Raw genomic sequence first — 23227 nt, 5'->3', positions numbered from 1 at the left:
ACCCCCTGCATTGGAAGGCAAAGTCGTAACCACTGGACCGCAGGGAAGTCCCAATGTGGCAAACTTCATTGCTGTCTTATTTTAAGAAATCGCAGTAGTCACCCCTACCTTCAGCAACCACCACGTGATCAGTCAGCAGCCATCCACACTGAGGTACTGACCGAAGGTGAGGGGGTGGGGTGAGGTGGGGGGATGGGGGGGAGTCAGTATATATACGATTTTAGTGAAGGGGAGTTGCATGCAATCAAGCATACCTTTTGGCAGAAGGTTGCTGCTAGTCACGAGGAGCAGAGGTCTCCATTAATGATTTTAGTGCTTTTCTAGATAGGAGAAGATACAAGAAATTGGGCTCATAAAATCTCCTGAAACTATCTAACTATCTGAAGGCCTGTTCTGCCAGTTTTTCCCAAAGCACAGAGTGTCTCATTCCTGATCTCCGCCCTGAACTCCTTTCAGGGTGTGCTGGAGGTCAGCAACTGCAGTGGCCAGTGACTTCATTCTTGTAGAACCACGTGGCGAGTGACAATTCTTAGTTGGCAGTGGCAAGACCCTCCACTGGCAAAAAGATTACAACTCACTGAAGGCTCAGATGATGGTTAGCATTTTTTAGCAATAAAGTTATGTTTAAATTAAGATATGTACTTTTTTTTTTTAGACATAATGCTATTGGACACTTTACAGACTGCAGTATAGTGTAAACATAACTTTTATATGCACTGGGAAACCAAAAAATGCCTGTTTGCTTTACTGTGGTGGTCTGGAATTGAACCCACAGTATCTCCAAGGTATGCCTGTACTAAAAACATTATTGAATAAATGGTGATGACAAGAAAATACCTACATCAAAAGGTTTTGTGAGGATTAACTGAGTGTACCTGGAGGAATATACAGTGCTTCAATACAGTGTCCAGCACATAGTAAGCTCAATAATGTTGGCTAATACCATTATCAAAGGAATCCAGAAGACGGTGAGGCATGGCATGAGCAGAGGCAGTTACAGAGTGTCAAGAAGAGGCAGGTCTTGAGCTTGATCTGGAAAGATAAGGATTTTTCTGCTGGGCAGAGAGATGGGGGCACGGCAGGGGGTTGGAAGAGTCTCCTCTTCCATACAAGCTGCCCCTCCCCTCACAGGTGCTCTCCCAGCTTCTCCATTAAATGCAGAGTCATCCCACTAAGAATCATCTATTGACCAGCCTCTCTCTGCCCATCCATTAATCCATTTATCGTTCATTTCTACTCCACCAGGGCCTAGATGAATTTCACCCCAAAAGGGAGCACAATAATGTTGTCAAATTGATTTCTGAAATCTGTAGAAAAGGCACAGGCTACTCTTCAGACCAGCAATCCTGGCCTGGGGACCTATCCTAGAGAAATACTCAAAGGTCAGCATGAAAAATCACATACAAGGATGTCCACTACAGCATGGCTTGTGAGGGGGGAAAAACAGAAGTAACCAGAATGTCCACCTGTGAGAAAAGAATAAATACACTATGGTGCATCCATACTGTGCAGAGGTGAAACTAAGTAACACAGATGCTTATGTACCAGCATGAAACACCTCCAAAATATATTGTTAAATTGGGGGGAAAAAAAGGTTGGAGGGGGACTTCCCTGGTGGTCCAGTGGGTAAGACTCCACGCTCCCAAGGCAGGAGGCCCAGGTTCCATCTCTGGTCAGGGAACTAGATCCCACATGCATGCCACAACTAAGAAGTCTGCATGCCACAACTAAATAAAAAAAAGATCCCGCATGGCGCAACTAAGGCCCGGCGCAGCCAAAATAAATTAAATAAATAAAAATAACAACAACAACAAAAAAGGCTGGAGGTTGGAGAATACACACTGCATGATCTCATTTATGTAAAACAAGCAAATATTCTAAATCCACACACACAAGAACCTAAAGATTTCTCTGGAGATATAGATAAGCATTAACACAATAGATACGTGTTAACACCACTGTGCGTTTCAAAACTGTGCCTGAAAAATATTAGTTTTCAAATGAGCATTTGCTGAATGAATGAAGACGTATGTACATGAGCAGAAAAAGAGTGGAAAATGGATCTGCTTTTCATGCTAAATATTTCTGTACTGTTTGCATTTTAAGAGGCCGCACTAATGTATTACTTGCATAATTTAAATGAACTCAAAATAGTTCTTCAAAAACATACAAACAAACAAAAAACCGTTGCAGGACCTGGATAGATCATAAAGGGGTCTATGCACCAACTCTTGAATAACTTTTCAAGGTAGCTAATTTAATCATACTGAGCAATCAGGGATCTTACACAGCAACTCAACTCTCACTTTACCCCTCCAGCATCAAACTTCTCAACAGCAGACGAACAGAAAAGTGGTGCGTTTTAAACTGTTCTGAAAAACAGTTAATAGCATGCCCTTCCTAAAGGGTGTTCTAACAAACCACGCGCCGGGCCTCCCCCGCGCACACCCAGGAACACAGTAAGGACCGCGGGTGGGCGCGAAAGGTCCTCCAGGCATGTGTGCGCACACAGAGCCCCGGGAAGGAAACTCACACTCCGACTTGCCTTTTCACGATCTGTAATCTGTCTCTCCTGCTCAGGCTTCATCTCCCGGAGGAACTAATTTCTTCTGTGATGCAACCCAGAGCCCAAGGTCACCTGGTCAGGGGAGGAGAAGCGCGGTGTTAAAACCCAGGGCGAAGAGGAGCGCGCAGTGGATGGCATCCTCGTGGTTCGGTTCTAACCCGAACCGACACCTACATTTCAGACAAGGAATCGTCAGCCCTCATCCCACCGGCTAATTCAAACTTGCGCGCCATTGAGCCCCTAGTCCTGGGGGGCGCAGGGATGAGCACCAGAGGGGAAGGTGGGCCGGGAACCCTCACCCACACCCGGAGACGGGCCTGCCGGTGCCCGAGCGTCCTCGGCCGAGCTGAAACCCAGGCGAGGCGGGCCCGTCCCCCCTCCCGGGTCTCCGCTACCTCTCGGGCCGGTGCGCAGAGCTCTTCTGCCTCGGGCGTGCGCCGTAGAGAAAAGGAGGGAGGGCGAGCCGCGTAGACCAGGGCGGGAGATGCAGATCCCAAGGCTCGACCACCGCCGGCTGCGAAGGTGCGGCGTGGCGAGGGCCGGCTTCGGGTCCGCTCTGCGCAGCTCCCTCTGGAGCGCCGCGCCTGACTCCAGGGCGCCGCGGGTCCGAAATGCCGCAGCCGCTGCGGGAGTGAACTCCGCACCTGGAAAATCGATCTGAGACGCGCAAGAGCCTCCCATTGGTCTCCAACGGGCGGCAGGCTCTAGACTGGGGGCGGGGGCGCCAAAGCGGGGTCTTCAGTGGGGGAGGGGGCCGAGGGCTGGAGCGCCGGCTGTCCATCACAGGCCACGCCCTCCCCATGCCGAACGCCCCCTATGGCTCCGCCCATGGGGGGGCCGGGCCCGAGTACGCCACGCCGAAATCTTGTCCACCCCCGCGGGAGAGTCTATTGGCTGGAAGGCCGTGGGAAGCTACTACCAGCAACCAATTGAAATGCACAATCGGCCCTGTGTGGGCGGGGTGACCGCACGCTTCCTCAGGAGCCAATAGAGAAGAGGAACAACGAAGCGCTTCCCGAGTTCGGGGGTCGGCAGAAGATGGCGGCCACCGAAAGGGGTTGGTGCTTGCGCGAGTTATTGAGGTGAGGAGCGGGTGGTGTGGGCTCGCAGGCGTTTTCCGTACCGCAGTGGTACTTGTCCTCCCAGTACGACTAATGTTGGAGAGGAAGGGCTTTCCTTGTCACGAATCTAAGCTATTTTCTCAAGGCCAGTGACCGTTTCCTCTCCCTTTGGGGTCTTCTAGATAGACAAAGAGGCTGCGTTTAAGACTCAGTTTACCGCGTTTTCTTTCCCTGCCCCACTGCTGGCTGAGGGCTCGAGTTTCCCTCCCGGCTTTAGCTTCTTCTGTCGCTTATTCGCACTCCTATTAGTCTGTCATAAATTATTCGCATTCATTCCTCATTTTCCTTTATGGTTGAGGCACGAATCGTTTTCCAATCTATCACGCTCTTTTTGGTGAAGAAGAAACCGGGTCTTCCTTTTTCTTATCTTAGTTTGTCTTCTTTCACTCACCAGAACTGTCATTGTTAGCATATGTCATTTAAATGTCAAGTTTATGTTGAATCTTCTTCTTGATTTTACATTGATTTCTTTTCTGATTGATGTAAGAATAGTTATATAAAATATTTATACCTTTGTCTTCATTGCATAGGTAATACGTTGTTTCTTGTAGAAAAGTTAGGAAATAAATGAGCAAAACAGAAGTCTCCAGGAATGCTACCATTCAGAGATAACTATTGTTAACATTTTGGTGAAAAAACTCCCAGACCTTTTTTCCACATTTGTTGTTGTAATACTAATGTATTTTACGTGTTGACTTGCGCTAGTAAAACAGGAGACCTAGTATATTCTACCTACACAGCTCTTTTAACACCTACATATTTTTGTTCAGGTTGAAATTTTATCATTAATACGATAGCATCCTGAATGGCAGTGTATATGTATTCTCTCCAAAATTCAGGTATTATTTCTTCTTCATTATTGCCCCCTCTACTTCAAATTCTGTAATGATTATTTAAATCATTGGAACAGGAAAGTCTATTTTCAGTGCGTTCATATTCTTCCCTGCCATTTGAAATATCCCGAACTCCCTGCTTTGCACATAATAATGACTAAATAAAAGTTTGCTGAATGGAATGATTCACTGTTGATTACAGTTATCTTTTTAAAGTCTTGTGTTTAAATATGATTAAATATTTAATGGCACACATTTTAGTTATATGTAAACAAATTCTAAAATGGGTAATTTTGATGTGCAAGTACTGTAGGATGTTTAATAAATTTCTTTATAGAACCTGTATGTGTATCTTTGAAACTAACAGACTCAAAACAAAGGACTGGTTCAACTTTAGTCATTAATATGATTGTTTTTCTGATTTTCAGTTGAATAGTTCAGTTTGAAAATCCTATCATATTTATTTTCCCACTTAAGTCATTTGAAGGAAATGTCATAAAAGTCTTTGGATTCTGTGAGTCAGCTACATTTTAAATTAAACAGACTTTTTGTCTTATCCTGGGAAAGCTAACTATCCAAGATAATACGGCTTTTATGAACTGATATATTCCAAACATTAAGTGGCCAATCTTACCACTTCTGTCAAACTCTCTTCATCCTTTACATCAGTGGTTCTTAAAGTGTGGTCCATAGACCACCTGCAAATCCCCAAGACCCTTTCAGTGGGTCCTCAAGGTCAAAATTATTTTTATAATAATGTTGGGATAACGTTTGCCTCTTAAATTCTGTTGACATTTGCACTGATAGTGCAAAAGTAATGGTGGATAAAACTGCTACTTAGCACAAATCAAGGCAGTGACATCAAACTGTACTAGTAGTCATTGTGTTTCACCTCCATGCACTTGCTAAAGCCAGTTTTTCTGAAGAATGTCCTTGATGAAGCAGTAAAAATTATTAACTTTCTTAAATCTCAACCCTTGAGTACATATCTTTTTAATATTCTAAATGACAAAATGGGGGGAACACATAAAGCACTTCAACATACCGAAGTAAAATGGTTATCTCAAGGAAAACCTCTTGTATGATTGTCTACATTGCAAGTTGAATTAGACACCTACTTTTTACAGGACACAGTTTTTATTTGAAAGACCGACTGACAGACAAACTGACTTGGGTATTTAGTAGATATTTTCTTGAAGATGAATGATTGACCCTGTCACTTCAAAGAAAACAAGTGACTGGGAATTCCCTGGCAGTCCAGTGGTTAGAACTCTGTGCATCCACTGCAGGGGCACAGGTTCGATCCCTGGTCGGGGATCCCTGAAGCTGTGTGTGCAGCCAAAAAACAAAACAGAAACAAAGAAAACAAGTGACAGAATTTGTTGCTAATGATAAAGTTTGAGTTTTCAAGTAAAAGTTAGAATTTTGGGAAACTTGTATCTGCCATTCTGACCTTGACCATTTTCCAATACTTAAAAGATTTTTTCTGATGAGATTGGTAATAATCTTAACAAATGTGATTTTGGGGTATTGTATAAAGAAATGTGTCAACATTTGGAAACTCTCCATAACTCATGAACCAATATTGCCCAAATAAGTTACAATGTTACAAAATCACATATACAGAAAAGTTCCATTCAAAGGGCAAGATAAACCAATAGATTTCAGTGTAACAGCATGGGAAGGGCATTGATAGGGTTTCAGATTCGATGTTGCAATTGACTGTTAAGAAATTGCCACTTGTCTAATTTGGTATAGTATTACAGAAAAATATTCGTAGCCAGAATAGACCATTTAAAGGCCATTTAAAAATACTCCTCTCTTTTCCTGCTACATATGTGAGTGAGCCTGGGTTTTCTTCATATACTTGAACCAGAACAACATATCATTACAGATTGAATGCAGAAGCACATACGAGAAGCCACTATCTTCTGTTAAGCCAGACATCAAAAACAGTGACACCCTCCTTACTATTTTTTTTGGTTTAGAAAACATAAGTTTTTTAAAATAAAAATATGTTTATGTTATATAATGGATTTATTTCTTTAATGGATTCATAATTTTTAAAAAGCTTCTCAGTTTTAATGTCTAATATGTTAAATATTGGTAGATATAATCAGTGTAACAGTGGTTCTCAATCAGAGGTGATTTTGCCCCTGCAGGACATTTGGCAGTGTCTCAAGATACTTTTGATTGTCCTGGCTGGGAGGATACTCCTGGCATCCAGTGCATCAAGACCAGGGATGCAGTTAAACATTCTGTAATGCACACAACAAAGAATTATCTGGTCCAAAATGTCAGTAGTGCTGTGGTTGAGAGACCTGATGTAAACAAAAACTGTATGGAGTCCTCAGCAGTTTTGTTAAGAGTATAAAGGTGTCCTGAGACCAAATCATCAAGTAATGGACTTGTTCACAATAGGAAATCCCACATGAGAAATTTATTTCAAAACTGAATATCAATAAAATATTTATTCCTCTAAAGAATTTGTATGTTTTCTACTTAGGGACAATGAAAACGATGTAACTACACAGAATATCCCCCTATTTGGTTTGGTTGCTAAGCAGCCCAGAACCCAATCTGCTGTTCACTACTGTGGACAAATTGAGAACCTGCATCTCTGTGCCCTCCACCCCCGTCTCCGCTCCCCTCCCCACGCCCCAACATACTTTAACCGTATACGTTCCCTGGTCTTGACTTTTCATTATTTAAGTTTTAGTATTTTATTGTTTTTATGTCTTATAGGCCCCTCAAATCCTTCATAAAGGGTAGGCAGGGTATTAAAAAAAATTGTTAGGTACCAGCTACATTAGCCAACCCTATGAGAAAACCATACCTTGAGAAAACAATTTAACATAATTTAAGATACATCTGAGGAGAAACTAACACACCGTTGTAAAGCAATTATACTCCAATAAAGATGTTTAAAAAAAAAATTCTCACACACATGAAGTACTGTTTCATAAGGTTGTGAGAAAGCCAAGGTAACGGTTTCTATTATTAAAAGTTTTGCACTTCGGTATGACACATTTGTCATATTGAAACACCCCCCCCCAAAAAAAAAAGAGACATCTGAGGATGTAATAAAATTTTGCATTCAGTCAACAAATGTTTTTTGACTGCCTTCTCAGCCAGGTATGACGCTAGGCATTGGGATATGGTGGTGAACAGGGCTGGGTCCTTTGCAGAGCCTCAGTCGACCTGGCAGTAACAGGGAACCTTGCAGCAGTGACTGTGGGAGTGAATCTGCCTACATGCAGGAAGTAGAACAGTCGTGGATGTTTGGCATCTCATTCAGAGGCACACGGGAAGACAGTGGTTTCAGGGTCATGTAAACAGATCAGATGCAAAACTCAGAACTGAACTGGAAAAATCTAAGCTCCATTCCCCTTCCCTCAAAAATTGTTCTACTTGGGAGTTCCCTGGCCGTCCAGTGGTTAAGACTCCGAGCTTCCACTGCAGGGGTACGGGTTCGATCCCTGGTTGGGGAACTAAGATCCCGCAAGCTGCATGGCAAGGCCAAAAAAAAAAAAAAGAAAGAAAAAAATTCTGCTTGAGGCAAAGTGAGATAATAAAGATGATTTAGTGTCTCACCAAACTTTTAACTATGGAATATTGACTATGGAATATTTCTTTGGGTTACATATTGTCATTTTGAGGGTCAGATGCCTTTCCCAGTCATATCTTGTTTAGGTTAATAATTAAATTTATTTTAATCCCTTAACACATATACTGAGTTAGGAGAAAGGTAGCTCAACATTGATTTTTACTGCTGATTAAAAAGAAAAAGTACATTGAATTGCCAGCATGCTGTGGAATTAAAGGGGACCTGCACTTTTGACATTAGATATTTTGTAGCATTAGAATTTTAATAACTGAGTATTTTGTTAGACTCACAAGCTATAAAAATTTTCTTTGCTGGTAATATATAAAGCAGTTATGTGAAAGTAGACTTTAATTTGTAGCCTTTCTTTTTTTTAATGGGCATTATATCCATTTTCACCCCCCTTCCCCTCTCATTTCAGGTGTTTTTATTCATTATTCTTACCTGGGCTAATTGTATGTGGAGTTTTATGTGTGTGTTTACTCATTGTCCTTTGGGGAATCAGACTGCTGCTACAGAGAAAGAAAAAGTCGGGCTCAGCTAGCAAAACTGGGAAAAATCAAACGGTGATTGCATTTTTCCATCCCTACTGCAACGCTGGCGGAGGAGGAGAAAGAGTGTTATGGTGTGCCTTAAGGGCTCTACAGAAAAAGTAGGTATGCATCTTTCTTAACAATTTGGTACATTGTTACTATTTTTGTAAAAAATCATCACCCAGAATGTATCTTTCTCTAGTTATAGCCAGGGATTCCTTTTTTAAACTATTCTTCAGTAAGGAAACACTGCTCATATGCCAACCTGTCTTATAAGATCCTACTGCATTTTACTTGATATGATAAACAGAAAGGGAAAGTATCTGCCCTTTTATGGCATAATTTAGTGGGGATAACTTGAGAGAGTATGTGGAGAAGAGATTAAATAATAAACAGAAATATACCAAGTACGGTGAAGCACTTTAAACCTGAATACTTTTAGTCAATGGTGGCACACAGGAAATAATCTCTCTGAAAGCATCTATTTGATTCTGATTTTGATATCATTATCAGTTGGATAGTCTTAAGTAAGTTACCATGTTAGAAAGAATTTGGTGTTACACATCTTTTAATGTTCTAGGCTTCCTTCTCCCCACCCCTATCCCACAAGAAAAGAAAAGGCATAGCAAAATACAGGTTCCATTATTGTTTGATTGTATGAGGAAAACTATTATCCTTCCATGGCGACCCTACTTCCTGGCACACGCCCTTCATTCAGTTTCAGAGTCTTCCCATGTAATGCCCTTAGCTCTACATTTCTACATTCTTGGCCCTTCTGGGCTTCTAGCCACCGTCCCTGTATATCCTCTGCCATCTCCCATAACTGCCTAAATCCAGAGAATTTTCTTAAATCCCAGCTTAATTCCCACCTCCTTGAAGCCTTCCTACTGTAGTCCATACTGATCTTTCCTTCTCATAACGCTGTGCATTAGCCTTGTCTCTAGATTACCCTTGAGGGCAGTGGTCAGGTTTCATGATATGTGTACTCATACTCCCCAGCAACCCCTATTACTCCTCTACCTGACTGATGAGAAAAAAAATCCAAGTAATTAGTATGACGTGGAAGATACTTTTTCGTCTAGCTCCTGCCACATTTGCTTCTCCTCCCTGCCCACCCCTCACACGCACTTAGCTCCAGCATCCTGACCTAGGAGCATCACGCCCTCTCAGGATTCCTCGCCTTTCCATCTAGTGTTCCCTCTTCTCTGAACTAACCTTTTTCTCCTTAGGTAATTCCTGCAAGTCTTTCCTGACTCAGCATAAGCTACAGTACACTTTTCATTCCATCTCCCTATATTTGGGGAGTGGGGGAAGCGGGGAGGACCTGCTATGTATTGGGTTGGCCAAAAAGTTCATTCAGGTTTCTCTGTAACATCTTACGAAAACCCCAAACCAACTTTTTGGCCAACCAATATCAAGCACTGTTCTAAGGGATTGAGTTTAAATGGTGAACAAGATAGATCAAGTCCCTCTTATGGACCTTAGATTTCAGTTGAGAGAGAGACAAGATAATAAACAGGGAAAATATCAGTGGTGAGAAGTGTTATATAAGAAATTCAAACAGGGTAATATGAGAGTGACTCCACCCTTCAGAGTGAGTAAATTAGGTACAGTCTCTGAGGAAACAGCACAACTAAATTCTGACCGACAAACATAGCTGACATTTACTGAGCTTTTACTGTCTGCCGGGCGTGGTTTGAAGTGTTTCACGTGTGTTAGGTGACTCAGTCCTCGTTAACAGCCTAGCAAGGTGGTTACTGTTATCTCGTTTGACAGACAAGGGAACTGAGTTCCTAGAGCCCATGTTCTAAACGTATGCTCTCCTGCTCACTTTATGAAAAGACAGTGAGGGTGGGAAAAGAGAATTCAAAGCAGAGGGAGCAACTGCTGCACGTCCCCTCAGACTGGAAGGAGCCTGGCTTGTTCCGAGAAGGGAATCCAGTTCGGCTGAAGCCTGCTGAGCAAGTGAGAGAGTTGAGGGGCGGGGGGTTCCAGAGGGAGGCGGCGCCCAGTACGCAGGGCTTGAGCGAGCAAGGGGAGGAGTTTAGACTTTATTCCAAGTGCTGTGGAAAACCATATGAGTGTTTTAAACAGAGAGACGATATTCTGCTTATCTATTACTGCTTAATAAACCACCCCAAACTGAATGGCTTAAAACAAGAATTTATTATTATTTCTCAGAGTTCGGAAGTTGACAGGCCCTGTTTGGAATCCTTCACGCTCAGACTGTTGCAGTTAGGTGGCAGCTGGGGCTGGGGTTGTCGGAAGGCTTCTTCACTCACGGGTCTGGTTCCTGGGCTGGGGTGACTGGGTCAGGCATCTCTGTCACCAAGCAGCCTCTCCGTGTGACTAGCTTGGGCTTGCACACAACATGGCGGTCTCAGGATAGCAGGACTTCTTACATGACAGCTGTCTCCCCTTAGAGTGAAGTAGAAGGTGCCAGTCTCTTAGAGCCTGGGTCCAGAAACTGGCACAATGTCACTTTTGCCATATTCTATTGGTAAAAGCAGTCAAGAGCCCACTGTTACTCCAGGGGAGGGGACATAGATCCACCTCTCAACCGGAAAAGTGTCAGAGATTTTGTGGCCATCTTTAAGCTGCCAGAGATGAGCATCCTTTTTACATTTTAAAAGGCTCAATCTAGTTGCTGGGAGGGGGGCTAGGGAGGAGCGATTAGATGCTCAGCCTTTAGACATCACAGCATCCTGGGCTCTTCATCAGTACACAGCACATTATTTGTTTATATATCTGTTCTCTCCACTGGACTGAGCTCCTTGAGGATGAAGACTCTCCATCATCCCTTATTCTCTAGAACCTAGTAGCTCACACTAGATAGTTAAAAAATGTTTTATATGACTCAGAGAATAATTATAAACACAGCCAGAGTGAGGCCAAAGTGTTAAAATCATAAGAATGTACTTTTCCATATTTCCATTATGATTATATCTAATTGTGATGCAGGCACAAGGTCTAGCTTTTAAAACCTTTGTGCATTTCTCAGATTAAAAACACAAATGCTTTAGGATTTATGATCCTATCTAAAGATACCTTTAGTGAATTTTAACTCTTGTTTATGAATATTTTATTAATATTTCATTACCATTATAATGCTGAGAAAGTTGTCAAAATTTTTGAATACTTCTTAAAAATGAAAATGTCTCATTTATAAATCAGTAATTTTGTTGATGTCTGCTGTATGCAAAACTCTTAGTGGAGGGAAAAGCAAAGAACTAGAAGTCTCCTTTGGAGGACTGACATTTTAGTTGTAGGGCAGTGGAAGACCCAGGAGAGAGTGGAGTCAGTAAAAAACAGTGGAAAACATTTTTTTAGTCTAAAAATAAGCTTCTTTATGATTGTGAGAAAATAATTATCTACAACGTTTTGCTTGATTTTAACCTAAACTAATGAAATTCTTAACTGTTACATTCGGTTTTAGGTATCCTGAAGCAGTTTATGTTGTTTATACTGGTGATGCTGATGTCAGTGGTCAACAGATACTGGAAGGTGCTTTCAGAAGATTTAACATCAGATTAACTTGCCCAGTGAAGTTTGTTTTATTAAGGAAGCGCTACCTTGTGGAAGATTCACTCTATCCTCATTTCACCCTGCTGGGCCAAAGTCTGGGATCCATTTTTCTTGGCTGGGAAGCTCTGATGCAGTGTGTTCCCGATGTTTACATCGATTCGATGGGCTACGCTTTCACTCTTCCTCTGTTTAAGTATTTAGGCGGTTGCCGAGTTGGAAGCTATGTTCATTATCCCACCATCAGCACTGACATGCTCTCTGTAGTGAAGAATCAAAATGTCGGATTTAACAATGCAGCCTTCATCACCAGGAATCCTTTTCTCAGCAAAGTAAAGCTTATCTACTACTATTTATTTGCTTTTATATATGGGCTTGCTGGTTCTTGCAGTGATGTCGTCATGGTCAATTCTTCTTGGACGCTAAACCATATCCTCTCACTGTGGAAGGTTGGGAATTGCACTAATGTTGTTTATCCACCTTGTGATGTGCAGACGTTTCTGGACATTCCCTTACACAAGGAGAAGACAACCTCAGGACATTTACTGGTTTCGATTGGCCAGTTCAGGCCTGAAAAGAATCATCCTTTGCAGATCAGAGCCTTTGCTAAATTGCTGAATAAAAAGGAGGCTGAGTCACTTCCTCCACTTAAACTTGTCCTCATTGGAGGTTGTCGTAACCAAGACGATGAACTTAGGGTAAACCAACTGAGAAGGCTTTCTGAGGACCTAGGAGTTCAAGAAGACGTGGAATTTAAAATAAACATTCCATTTGATGAATTAAAGAATTACTTGTCTGAAGCAACAGTTGGTCTGCATACCATGTGGAACGAGCATTTTGGGATTGGTGAGTTTGTCCTGTAAACAACTTGTTTGGTGCCATGAGATATACATTTTAGGTGATTTTGATAAAATGATAATATTCCGGAAGTTTTCAGCAAGTCCTCAGTCTCTTCCCCGAGTCCACCAAGTGTGCTTTCCTCATTTGAGACCCTGTAAAACATACAATCAATAATAATAGCTAATGTTTATTGACCACTCACTGTGTGGCGGTCACTCTCAAGGTCTTTACAAGTATTATCTGATTTAACTCTCTCTGGAACTTCACTTAATAGGTATTATGATTATTTCCGTTTTATAAACTCAGACACAGAGAGGGTTTAGAACTTGCCTAAGTTCAGTCACACAGTAAGAGATAGAGCCCAGATTCCAATCCAGACAGCCTCTGCTCTTAACTACTGTATTTTCTCTCCCCACCTAACCCCGTCTATGTGCTGGTTCAGATTCCTGGGCCTCATGCTAATCCCACTGAGGAGCCAGATGAGAATTTCTGGGTGGGCCCAGGTGGAGGTGTTTTGGTAAAGCCCCTCAGGTGATTCTGTTGTGCATCAAAGGCCGAGAACCCCTGTCTCCAGGTAGGCTCCTCAGAAGAACCTTTTGGTTCTTTTATTGATTGTGTGCTCATTACTGCAATGGCCTCAGGTGTTCAGTTTGGACAGCCGTGTGAATGGTGGTGGCTTTCGCCCACAGAGGCCTCCAAGAGCAGAGGCAGGTGAGGGGCTGAGTTTCGAGCATGTGGGGTGGAATTGGCTGGGGGACGTGTGTGTGTGGCCTCATATGTGTGAGTCTGCAGTAAGGAGAGGGAGCTGGAGTACAGACTGCGGAGTTGTCCAGGTGGGTACCGGAGTTGTCCAGGTGGGTACCACAGCCCGGTGGGCGTGGACGTGGGTGTGGACGGGATGGCCTAAGGGGAGTCTGTAGAGCAACAGGAGGCCCGCAGTGCAGAAGGCTGAGAACAGTGAGAGGCCACAGGTTGGCAGAAGGGTAGCCAGTGAAGGAGAAGGAAGAAAGCCAGGCAGAGAGTCATGGAAGCCAAGGGAAGTGAGGGTTTAGGGAAGAAGGGAAAGGGCGACAGATTCCAGTGCTGCCCAGATGCTGGGCAAGACGAGGGCATGGTGGGCGACCTCGGCGAGAGCAGTGTCGCCAGAGGAGTGGGCGTGAGGGTCACTGGTGGGGGGTGAGTGGAGCGCTGGCCCTGAGTTATCTGTGAAAGGAAGATGGAGAGACGCTATGGAGAGACGCTGGCCAGGGGAGGACTTGCGACCTGGAGAGGGTGTGTGTGTGTGTGTGTGTGTGTGTGTGTATGTGCACCCTCACGGAGACTTTGTGTTTACGAGTTTGAGCTAGCTTAAATGCTGACAGGAAGGGGCCAGTAGAGAGGGAGAAGTGGAAGATTCTAGAGGGAGAGGGTAAAATTGATTAGGTCAGAGTCTCTAAGAAAGTACAGAGGAACGGTATCCAGCCTGGAACGGAATATTATGGTGTAATCCATATTTTTCAAATAAGAGTTCAAATTAAAGCATTAGCAGAAAATTCTGTAGAGATTTCGCCCGTGTTGAAGAAACAGTTGTTAATGATTTAACTTCTCTGCATCTAGGATGATATCAGCTCTGTACCATCCTTTGGAGAAGTAAGAAAACAGTAAACCAAATCATTTTCTGAAGGGCTTAGTTCTCTCTAGAAACATGGGTAAGAAAGGCTGGCTGGAATAATTTATATCCTCACCTACATCATTTGGCAGAAACTATCAAAACTTTCATTTAGTTCAGCACTGCTACTGGGCGGCACACAGTTGTCTCAGATTTGCCAGAAATCCACCAGGCAGTAACAAAAGCACCAGCCTTACTTAGTGTGCCTCACGAAGATGGCTTACTTTTTTCCTGTTTTCTCCTAATGCTGTAATTTGAACATTTTGTTTTTGATATCTTTTTTTTCTTATTCAGGAACATTTTATATTTTCAAAGTATTTAGGAATTCTTTAATTAGAAAAATAAAGGCAATGGGATTATCTTTCAGGTTCTAAAAGTACCCATGAATTAAATCACTCACATCCCCCTCTTAAAAAACACAACAAAACCCTAAATCACATTGCTGTTAAGTTTTCTTATAGTAAGAAAGAAGACCAACCTGCACTAGAGTACAAAAACCTGAAATTCTAAAAAAAAACCCAAAAAACCCTGAAATGCTGAGCATGAAAATAATTTATTGATTAGACATCTGGTTTATTCAAGCATAAGGCCTACCAAAGATAGAATTAACACAGCTCATGGAATAGGAAAAAAACCCCATCCAGCACCTGCTTTGTCTCGGATTTCCTGGGGACAAAATGTATGCATTCTGTACTACAGCCTCACCCTAAAGCATCCACATGTGCTTGATATTAACTTGAACAGGATGTGAGAAACTTTCTGTACACTCCACTTGGCAAGCATCATTAGTGATGCAATTTTCAGAAACATTCTTAGGCACAAGAAATAGCACTGCCTGCAGTGAGAGTCTTTGACAAAGAAAAGAATATCATTAAATATAATCTTACAAATAGGAAGAAAAATATACACACTTTTGCCAATGGATTGCTTCACACATCAGGAAAAATGTCACAATCAGAGATTTTCTTTCGATGAGATTAAAACACCGATACTCAACTTTTAATGTTTTTGATATCTTTTTTACCCCTTTTTATCTTTTAATATCCACTAGTTATCTACCATCTTGCTAATAACATTCTCTAGTCTTCTTTGTTTTATTATCTGCAGTATATTTACTTTTTATAGATTATTCTTCTGTCTGTTTTAGTAAAGACAAGTAGCATTATTATGAAGCTTTGATAACTAAAAAACTTTAAATTATTTTATTTTCACCAGGGAAGTTAAATGAGTGAATTTGTAGACATACATTTACTTAAATTGCCCATGAATCTTTTAAAATTTGTAAAGGGTTCTGCTCATCCTTGTCCTTATGAACACATTCAGAAACTTAAAAGACATGATTTCTGTTTCTCAGGAATTGTTGAGTGTATGGCAGCCGGCACGATTGTCCTTGCACACAATTCAGGGGGCCCGAAGCTCGACATTGTCGTTCCTCACCAAGGCGAGAGAACTGGGTTTCTGGCTGAAAGTGAAGAAGACTATGCTGAGACTATGGCCCATATTCTTTCCATGTCTGCAGAAAAGAGACTCCAAATCAGGAACAATGCTCGTGCATCCGTAAGCAGATTCTCCGATCAGGAGTTTGAAGTGACATTCCTAATGTCTGTGGAAAAATTATTTCAATAATTCCATACCTGTACAAACTAAAGATATTTTATATAAAATGGTTAGATACCTTCATATGTTAATATTTTTCTAAACTCATTCCCTATTGTAATAAAGTTAGTCTAAGCAAGGCCCTTAGCAGTATGTATATAACCAAGGTATTTATTTCAGTGGAACCAGGCAAAATTACCTAAATGGAAAAGGTAACCTTATATAGTTTAAATATAAAAATTTTAGAGTAGTGTTTGGTCTCAAATTCTGAAAAATATGGGTCTGAAAGAAAAAAATGAACAATCTTAATTTTGGTATAATCCGTATTTTTAAAATCCTATTTATCAAATCACTTTACTTTAGAAATCAGGAAAGAGAATTTCCTTTTAGAAAAAAGGAAATATTGGGGGAAAAAATGGGTGATTGATAATTGATTAGTACTTCAGAATTATTTTGACATTTTTGGAACACGGAAAAATTCTGGTACGTTTAAATTCAAGCAGTATTATGGATAAAATTTTTGAATCTATCTAATGATCCTCTTAAAAGAACAAAAACTTTAAGCAGACTTAATCATGTTCTAAAAGCATGTAGTCAAAAGACAGGCTCACTGTGATTGCTCTATGTGTGTGCGTGGGCATGTAGAGACCAGGGTACTGCCAGTAATCCTATCCATTAACTAGGTATTTGTGAAAATAGTTTTATGTTTAGTGCTATCAGTACATTTTTATGGACCTCTCATTATCCCTTAACATTTTCACGTCCCAGAGGCTGTAAGTCAGCTTTTTGAAGTCATTCAAGAGGTCTGAGTCAGAACATCGCGGTAAGTTGTTTTTCTGATATTGAAGATATAATATTTGGATCCATCCGCATGGTCTCTGTAATCAGCATCATGCATTGTAAGATAGTGAGGTGGCATTTTGAAAAGAGCACTGGACTAGCAGGTGGAAAAGCTGGACCTGACCTCAGCTTCATCATTTACAAACATCTGACCTTTTGACACTAGAGCTGTTCCCTAATCTTTCTGAGTGTCAGCTTCTTTCTCTGTAACCTGGAGATGGTAATGGCTGTCCTCACTGCCTTTCATAGTTGTAATGAAAACAGGGAACACAGAAAGTATGTGAAAGTACTTTGAAAATTATAAAAGTTACTTTAAAGGTAACAATATATAGTAAATGTCTTCTAGAATCCTATCTTTATCAGTGCATTACAATCCTATGTAGAATCTTGTTACTAACCCAGTAACTAGGAATCAGTATAATTTAACAGGACTCCTATCCTGAATAACTAGCATGGAAAAGTGAATATATATATATGCAGATATGGCTGTTGAGACTATAACTTTTGGCATTTTCTGCATACATAATCAGTTCCTTCTAGTTCAGTAAATTGACCTCCTCCACAGTCTGATACACCTTTGTGTTGGGGCATGTGAAAGAGGTACATTTTTCCTTTCCAGTCTCCTCTCGTCCATTCATCAATCCAACCAGCTTCGTTATCTGCTTCCAATTACATTATTGATTCGTCTGCAGGCGAATTCGTCTTCTGTCATCAGATCAAAAAGCACCAAAACAAAGTCCCAGGATGTTCTGACACACCAGAGTAGCTTTGTGTTGGAGAGTATTCAATTTAGAAAAGAAAAACTGGTGGAAATTGGAGCTGGAAGGAGCCCTACAAATTCTCTAGTCCAATTTTCTCTTATTTTCAACTTTACAGACAGGAACAATTTAAAGAACCTTGATTCTGTAAGTATCACAAAGTTGTTTAATGACAAAATCAGGATTACCACCCAGGGGTCCTGACCCCCAGCCTGGTGCTTTTCCTTATCTTATAGCTAGTCTTTGAGGTAAGATTCACTACCATTGCCCACTCAGCCTACCCACCTACCCAAAGAAAATCATGGGACTGAAGATAAAGAAATTGAAGTGGACAGAGCAAAAGTAGAGGATATAGGAAAGGAAGAAAGAATTCTGAAATTCCACAAAACATTTTTTAAGCTAATTTCTTCAAAATGATTTTCATTTATCACAAACCTATCATTAGAAAATTTGCATATATGTTTCCTTTCAGTGTTCCTACTGCGGTGTTAAATGTTTGTTTGTTTCTGAATACTTGATACCATGAAGAATGTCAAAGCAATATGTCAGCTACTGTCTGCCTGGAGAAATTGAGTGACTATTAATTCCTGTAAGACACTGCTTTTGAGTGGTCCAAACATGCTGTTTTGAACCTACAGCAGTGGTGATTCACATTCTTATTTCCAGTTGTGCATAACAAACTACATGTTACATGTTCTTTGTATAGTAATTATTTGTATCTAAATATGATTTAGATTTAATAGGTACAAAGTCTATATCTAAATAAGATCTAAAGAAGTGGTTTTATTATCTTAGATACTTTTCCCAGTTCAGTGCCTTTATACCCCTCATGTAGTCTCCCAATTCTGAATTATTTATTATCTACTGCTAATATTCCCAAGCTCCACATGCCAAGAATTTTTTTTAAAGAAAGAAAAAAAGTGTTTAAAGGCAAAACAAAACTGTTTTGCCTCTTGTACCCAAGAACAGGTTGTCAGGTTTAATAGATTTTTTTAAATGAATTCAGACATATAAAATACTACAGAGCTTCATACACTTTAATAATTTTCAGGGTATTTTACAAAGTCATATTCCAGACAAAATTATGAGATAGGGGCCAGTGTGATTATCAGTGCTTTCAGAATATTTGTGTATTTAATTATGTAAATGTACCCTAGAGTCCAGAACTATGATATGAATAAATAAATGAAGGTGTGTCTGCTAAATGTGTCAATGGGTACAATGAAAAAGTTACTTCTCACACTACTATATATAAAATAGATAACTAATAAGAACCTACTGTATAGCACAAGGAACTCGAGTATACTCAATACTCTGTAGTGACCTGTATGGGAAAAGAATCTAAAAAAGAGTGGATATATGTATATGTATAACTGATTCACTTTGCTGTACAGCAGAAACTAACACAACATTGTAAATCAACTATACTCCAATAAAAATTTAAAAAGTTACTTCCATTAAACCACAACAAGAAGCTATGCAAATTACTAGAATCAAATTATGCCCATGTGATTTGCCCTACCTCACCCACTATTCCTCTTTCCCCACCCTAATTAAGGCCACCCTTGGCTTTGGAGAAGCATCAGTTCCAATACTCTAGTGCTATGTGCTCGTTTGGATCATGCATAACTGTTACAAGACACTTAGAAGGGAGGTTAAGTGTTGATAACACTTCTTGGTACTATTTAAAGAATGATCAAGTTGATTGATAGATATCATACATAGTTACCAAAATGCATGATTTTTCTAAAAAAATTTATTCTAAAGACATATGCAGGTCTGATCAGTAGTTTCAATTTAACAGATGTAGCCAAGCCTAAAACCAGAGTAAAGCAATCAGAACTGGGCCTCAAGAACATGATTAAGGTAACGGTGTGTGTAAGATAGGTAAGGTGAATTGGGCTGGAGCAGGTTGAAAAACCTTGCAGATATGCATACTTATCACATTGAATACTTCCTAATTTACAGCAAAGAACTCAAAATCTTAGAATGAATGATAAGGGTGGGTGGCTGTTACCTAAAGGAGATTTTAGCCAAGCATCTTGTTATTGGAGCAAACCTGATATGTTTATTCTTAAACACTGACCTTAAACATTCCTTTTCTTTTTTTTTTTTCCTGTATATAATTGATCTTTGGGATTTTTCAGGAACCATGTTTCATTTTCCATGCTTCCAGGTACTGTTTAGAATGAGAATGATACCAGCAGATTCAGTGTCTGAACCAGATAATGTCCTGAAAGTAAATTAAACATGTATATACTGACCACTAAAAGAGCTGTAGAATTAAAGATGCTTCAATCCCTCAGGGTCATGTGTTACCTAGTTTGAAACTAACATAATGATGAGAAATTGTTAAATATTCTTAGCCTCATGATGTGACCATATTGAGCCCTAAAAGAGTAGAATGTACTCTATACACCAAGTTGGAAGAACAGCCCCTCAGACATCACCAGGAAAATAAATAAAGATATAAAAGACTGGACACATCCCAGTTAGGGAAATTGATACTTACATTCTCCACATTTAATATTATACCAAATGTAAATGCTAAGCAGACCTTAGGAATAATTTGACCAACCACTCCTCATCTTTGTTTACTTGGTTCAGCAATGCATCAATGTGCCAATTAAGTTTTATTTTCATTATAGACCAGATATTTCAGGCCAAATTCTACCACTTAGATATAACCACTCTTGTCCTTCATAACAGCAGGTACAACAAATCAACAAATATCTACTAAGCTCCAGGCACATGTTCAACACTGGGATTGTTATAATTAATACAAAAAGTTTAAGTCTAGTTTCCTGCCTCAAAGAGCTTACAGTCTTAATGAGGAAATTTTATTAGTATTTACTTACTCAATTAAGAAACATTTCTAGCATGGTGCTAAGCACTATATATAAAAAGATCATCATAAGAAACAAAGACCAGTATAGTCCCTGCCTTCCAGAAGTTTATAATCTATACATTTGAAACTATTAGAAAATAATTCAATGAAACAATACATTATTTGGTACATAATTGACATGCCTTGTTCCTCTCCTTGCTCAATTACCTTACTCCTGTAAGTGTCAACATCAGCTTCAGAAAAGCATGTTTAGTATACCTTAAGAAATTTCAAAGTCATGGTTTTATAAAACGACAGATTCATTATTTTAAATGAATGAGTTTGTATATTAGTTTTCTATCACTAGTTACAAATGACCACAAACTTAGTTAAAACAACAAAAATTTATTATCTTACAGTTCCATAGGTCAGAAATCTAAAGTGGATTTCACTAGGCTAAAACCAAGGCGTTGGCAGAGCTGCATTCCTTCAGCAGGCCTTAGGGGTGAATCCATTTCCCTGCCTTTCCCAGCTTCTAGAGGCTGCCTGCATTCCTTGGCTTGTGGCCCCTTCCTCCATCTTCAAAGGCAGCAGCATCAAGCTGAATCCCTCTCAGCTGCCACCTCTCTGGTTCTCTCCTTTCCCTCCCTCCTCCACTTTCAAAGACTCTTGTGCTTACATTGAGCCCACCTGAATAATCCAAGATAACCTCCCTATTTTAAGGTCAGCTGATTAGCAACCTTAATTCCATCTGCAACCTTAATTCCCCTCTGCCAGGTAAAAATATATTCACATCTTTGGGTGCATGTGGGGTGAGGGGAGCCACATTACTCTGCCAACCACATATATTATCTGAAAGATTTCTTAGCGTAAAAATATTAATTTCTACATTCAGAAGTTAGTCCTATTGTCTAAATTGAGAAGAAAACTAATAAAGCCTTGGGATTACTGGAAAACCCTTACAATAAATGTATATTTATGACTGTTCCCGAATAGATGCTGTAATAGATACTAACTTGTTACTTAAGAAAAAGTTCAATAATCACACTTGTATATTTTGACTGGTGGTTGATGTTCCTGGGTCTTCATCAACAATACAAATTTTGTCATCAGATGGAGTAAAAATACTCTCCAAACCTTCATTTAATTCTGCATATTTCTGTATGCCTATCCCCTCTCTTTCTTTTCAGCATCCTTAGAGGAACTGGAAACCTCTTCCCTTTTTTCTGCCTCTTTGGAAGTAGAGAGTTTTTCCAGGGATTCTACTACTTCATTTCTCAACTCATCTTCAGATTCTTCAAAATTTCTGAAATAATAAGCAGTAAAAATCAACTTTGGGATATCAAAAACACGAATGAATACGTGTGAAAATTAGTGTCCCTTCTCATGCCCCACCCCTACTTGACCAGTTTGAAAGTTGCTTTTTCACCCAGGTAATAAATTGTTTATCAGATCAGTCTGGTTTCTCTAAGGATGATAAACAACCAATGTTGGGAGAATCAGTATTCTGTTTAGCTGGATTTGTGTTCAATAACCTTTATTATATTTATTAATATCCATCTACTCTTAGTTTAAAAGAAGAGGAGGGAAGAGAAAAAAAGAAAAAAATAATAAAACGGCTGCCATATATTGAGCCCTTCCTATGTGCCAGTCACTGCCCTGGAGCACTTTACACATACTGTATTTCATCTACTAATAACACTTGAGGTGGACATTATCATCATCGATTTATAAAGAAGCTGGGCTCAGAGAGGTTTTTAAAAAGTGCCCAAGATCTCACAGCTCTTAATTAGTAGGACCAGGAATTAAAATTGTGTCTAAGGCTGCAACACTGATGCTTTTAGAAAAGAAGAAGGGAAGAGACCAAGAAAACTATCTCATAGATCACGGATATTTAAGGGGCAAAGGAAAGAAACCTAGGAGGAGCTGGTAGGAACCAAGAGTGTTTGTCCTGGAAGCCAAGGGAGCAGAGAATTTCCAGAGGGAGCAGTCACATAAGATGAGGACTGAGAAATGATCATCGGACTTGGCAGTTTCAAGGTAATAGATGACCTCTGCAGGAATATTTCAGAGTTGTCTGCAGCCGGAGCCATCATGTAGTGGATCAAGAAAGCGATGGGAAGTTTAAAAAAGTGATGGCAAGGAGCTAAAACTCCTCTGAGGGGAGCCCTGCTCTGAAAGGACAGTATTATCTCAAGAACATAAGGGCAATGGTTCTTTTTGGTGTTTTTCAAGATGGGAGAGATTTGGGCATGTTTATAAGCTGAGAGGAAGTAAGTAATGGACGTTGAAAATACAGGAGAAAGGTAGATTAATTGATAGCAACATGGTCACTGAGGAAAGGCTGGGACTTAGAGCACCTGTGTAAGGAGGAGCTTTCAACGGGAAGGGAGACTGCTTTCCTCTGAGAAGGAAGATAGGGAGGGAGAAGGAGTCAAGGACGCATGTGTAAAAAATTCATGGATCTACACAACAGAGGTAATTCCAGCTACAAAACACCCCCTCTGTGAAGTAGAAGGCAGGGCACGTGATGAGAGCA

General features: G+C 40.4%; 2 protein-coding genes across 4 annotated transcripts in view; one reads left to right on the top strand and one right to left on the bottom strand.

Annotated features, from left to right (window-relative positions):
- The first annotated feature begins 3558 nt into the window (after positions 1-3558).
- ALG11 (ALG11 alpha-1,2-mannosyltransferase) lies at positions 3559-21965 on the top strand. Of its 3 annotated transcripts, none has more exons than XR_005017222.1 (5): positions 3559-3648; positions 8546-8776; positions 12094-13025; positions 16022-17086; positions 21879-21965. XR_005017222.1 is itself a non-coding variant. In XM_036831621.1 (5 exons), exons 1-5 carry the CDS (start codon positions 3605-3607, stop codon positions 17038-17040), a joined length of 1419 nt encoding a protein of 472 aa, XP_036687516.1. In that variant the 5' UTR covers positions 3559-3604; the 3' UTR covers positions 17041-19157. The 3 variants fall into 3 exon arrangements, 2 of the variants coding, with proteins under 2 accessions (XP_036687516.1, XP_036687515.1); XM_036831621.1 differs by lacking the exon at positions 21879-21965 and having other exon boundaries at positions 16022-16224; positions 17032-19157; XM_036831620.1 differs by lacking the exon at positions 21879-21965 and having other exon boundaries at positions 16022-19157.
- NEK5 (NIMA related kinase 5) overlaps positions 19244-23227 on the bottom strand; it is a 65286-nt gene continuing 61302 nt past the window's right edge. Inside the window, 2 exon segments of the mRNA XM_036831622.1 lie at positions 19244-21876; positions 21879-21994. Of these exon segments, the coding sequence (XP_036687517.1) occupies positions 21731-21876; positions 21879-21994 (262 nt within the window). The 3' untranslated portion in view covers positions 19244-21730.

This window comes from Balaenoptera musculus, chromosome 18 (assembly GCF_009873245.2).
Source record: "Balaenoptera musculus isolate JJ_BM4_2016_0621 chromosome 18, mBalMus1.pri.v3, whole genome shotgun sequence".
NCBI classification, from domain to species: domain Eukaryota; kingdom Metazoa; phylum Chordata; class Mammalia; order Artiodactyla; family Balaenopteridae; genus Balaenoptera; species Balaenoptera musculus.
The sequence above is the reverse complement of the archived record's forward strand: the minus strand, read 5'-3'. Positions and strand labels throughout refer to the sequence as shown.

Coding starts and splice junctions, on each gene's coding strand:
- ALG11 (XM_036831620.1), top strand. CDS start 3,605: ATGGCGGCCACCGAAAGGGGTTGGTGCTTGCGCGAGTTATTGAG. Junction 3,649..8,545: donor TGCTTGCGCGAGTTATTGAG/GTGAGGAGCGGG, acceptor CTCTCATTTCAG/GTGTTTTTATTCATTATTCT. Junction 13,026..16,021: donor GAACGAGCATTTTGGGATTG/GTGAGTTTGTCC, acceptor TCTGTTTCTCAG/GAATTGTTGAGTGTATGGCA.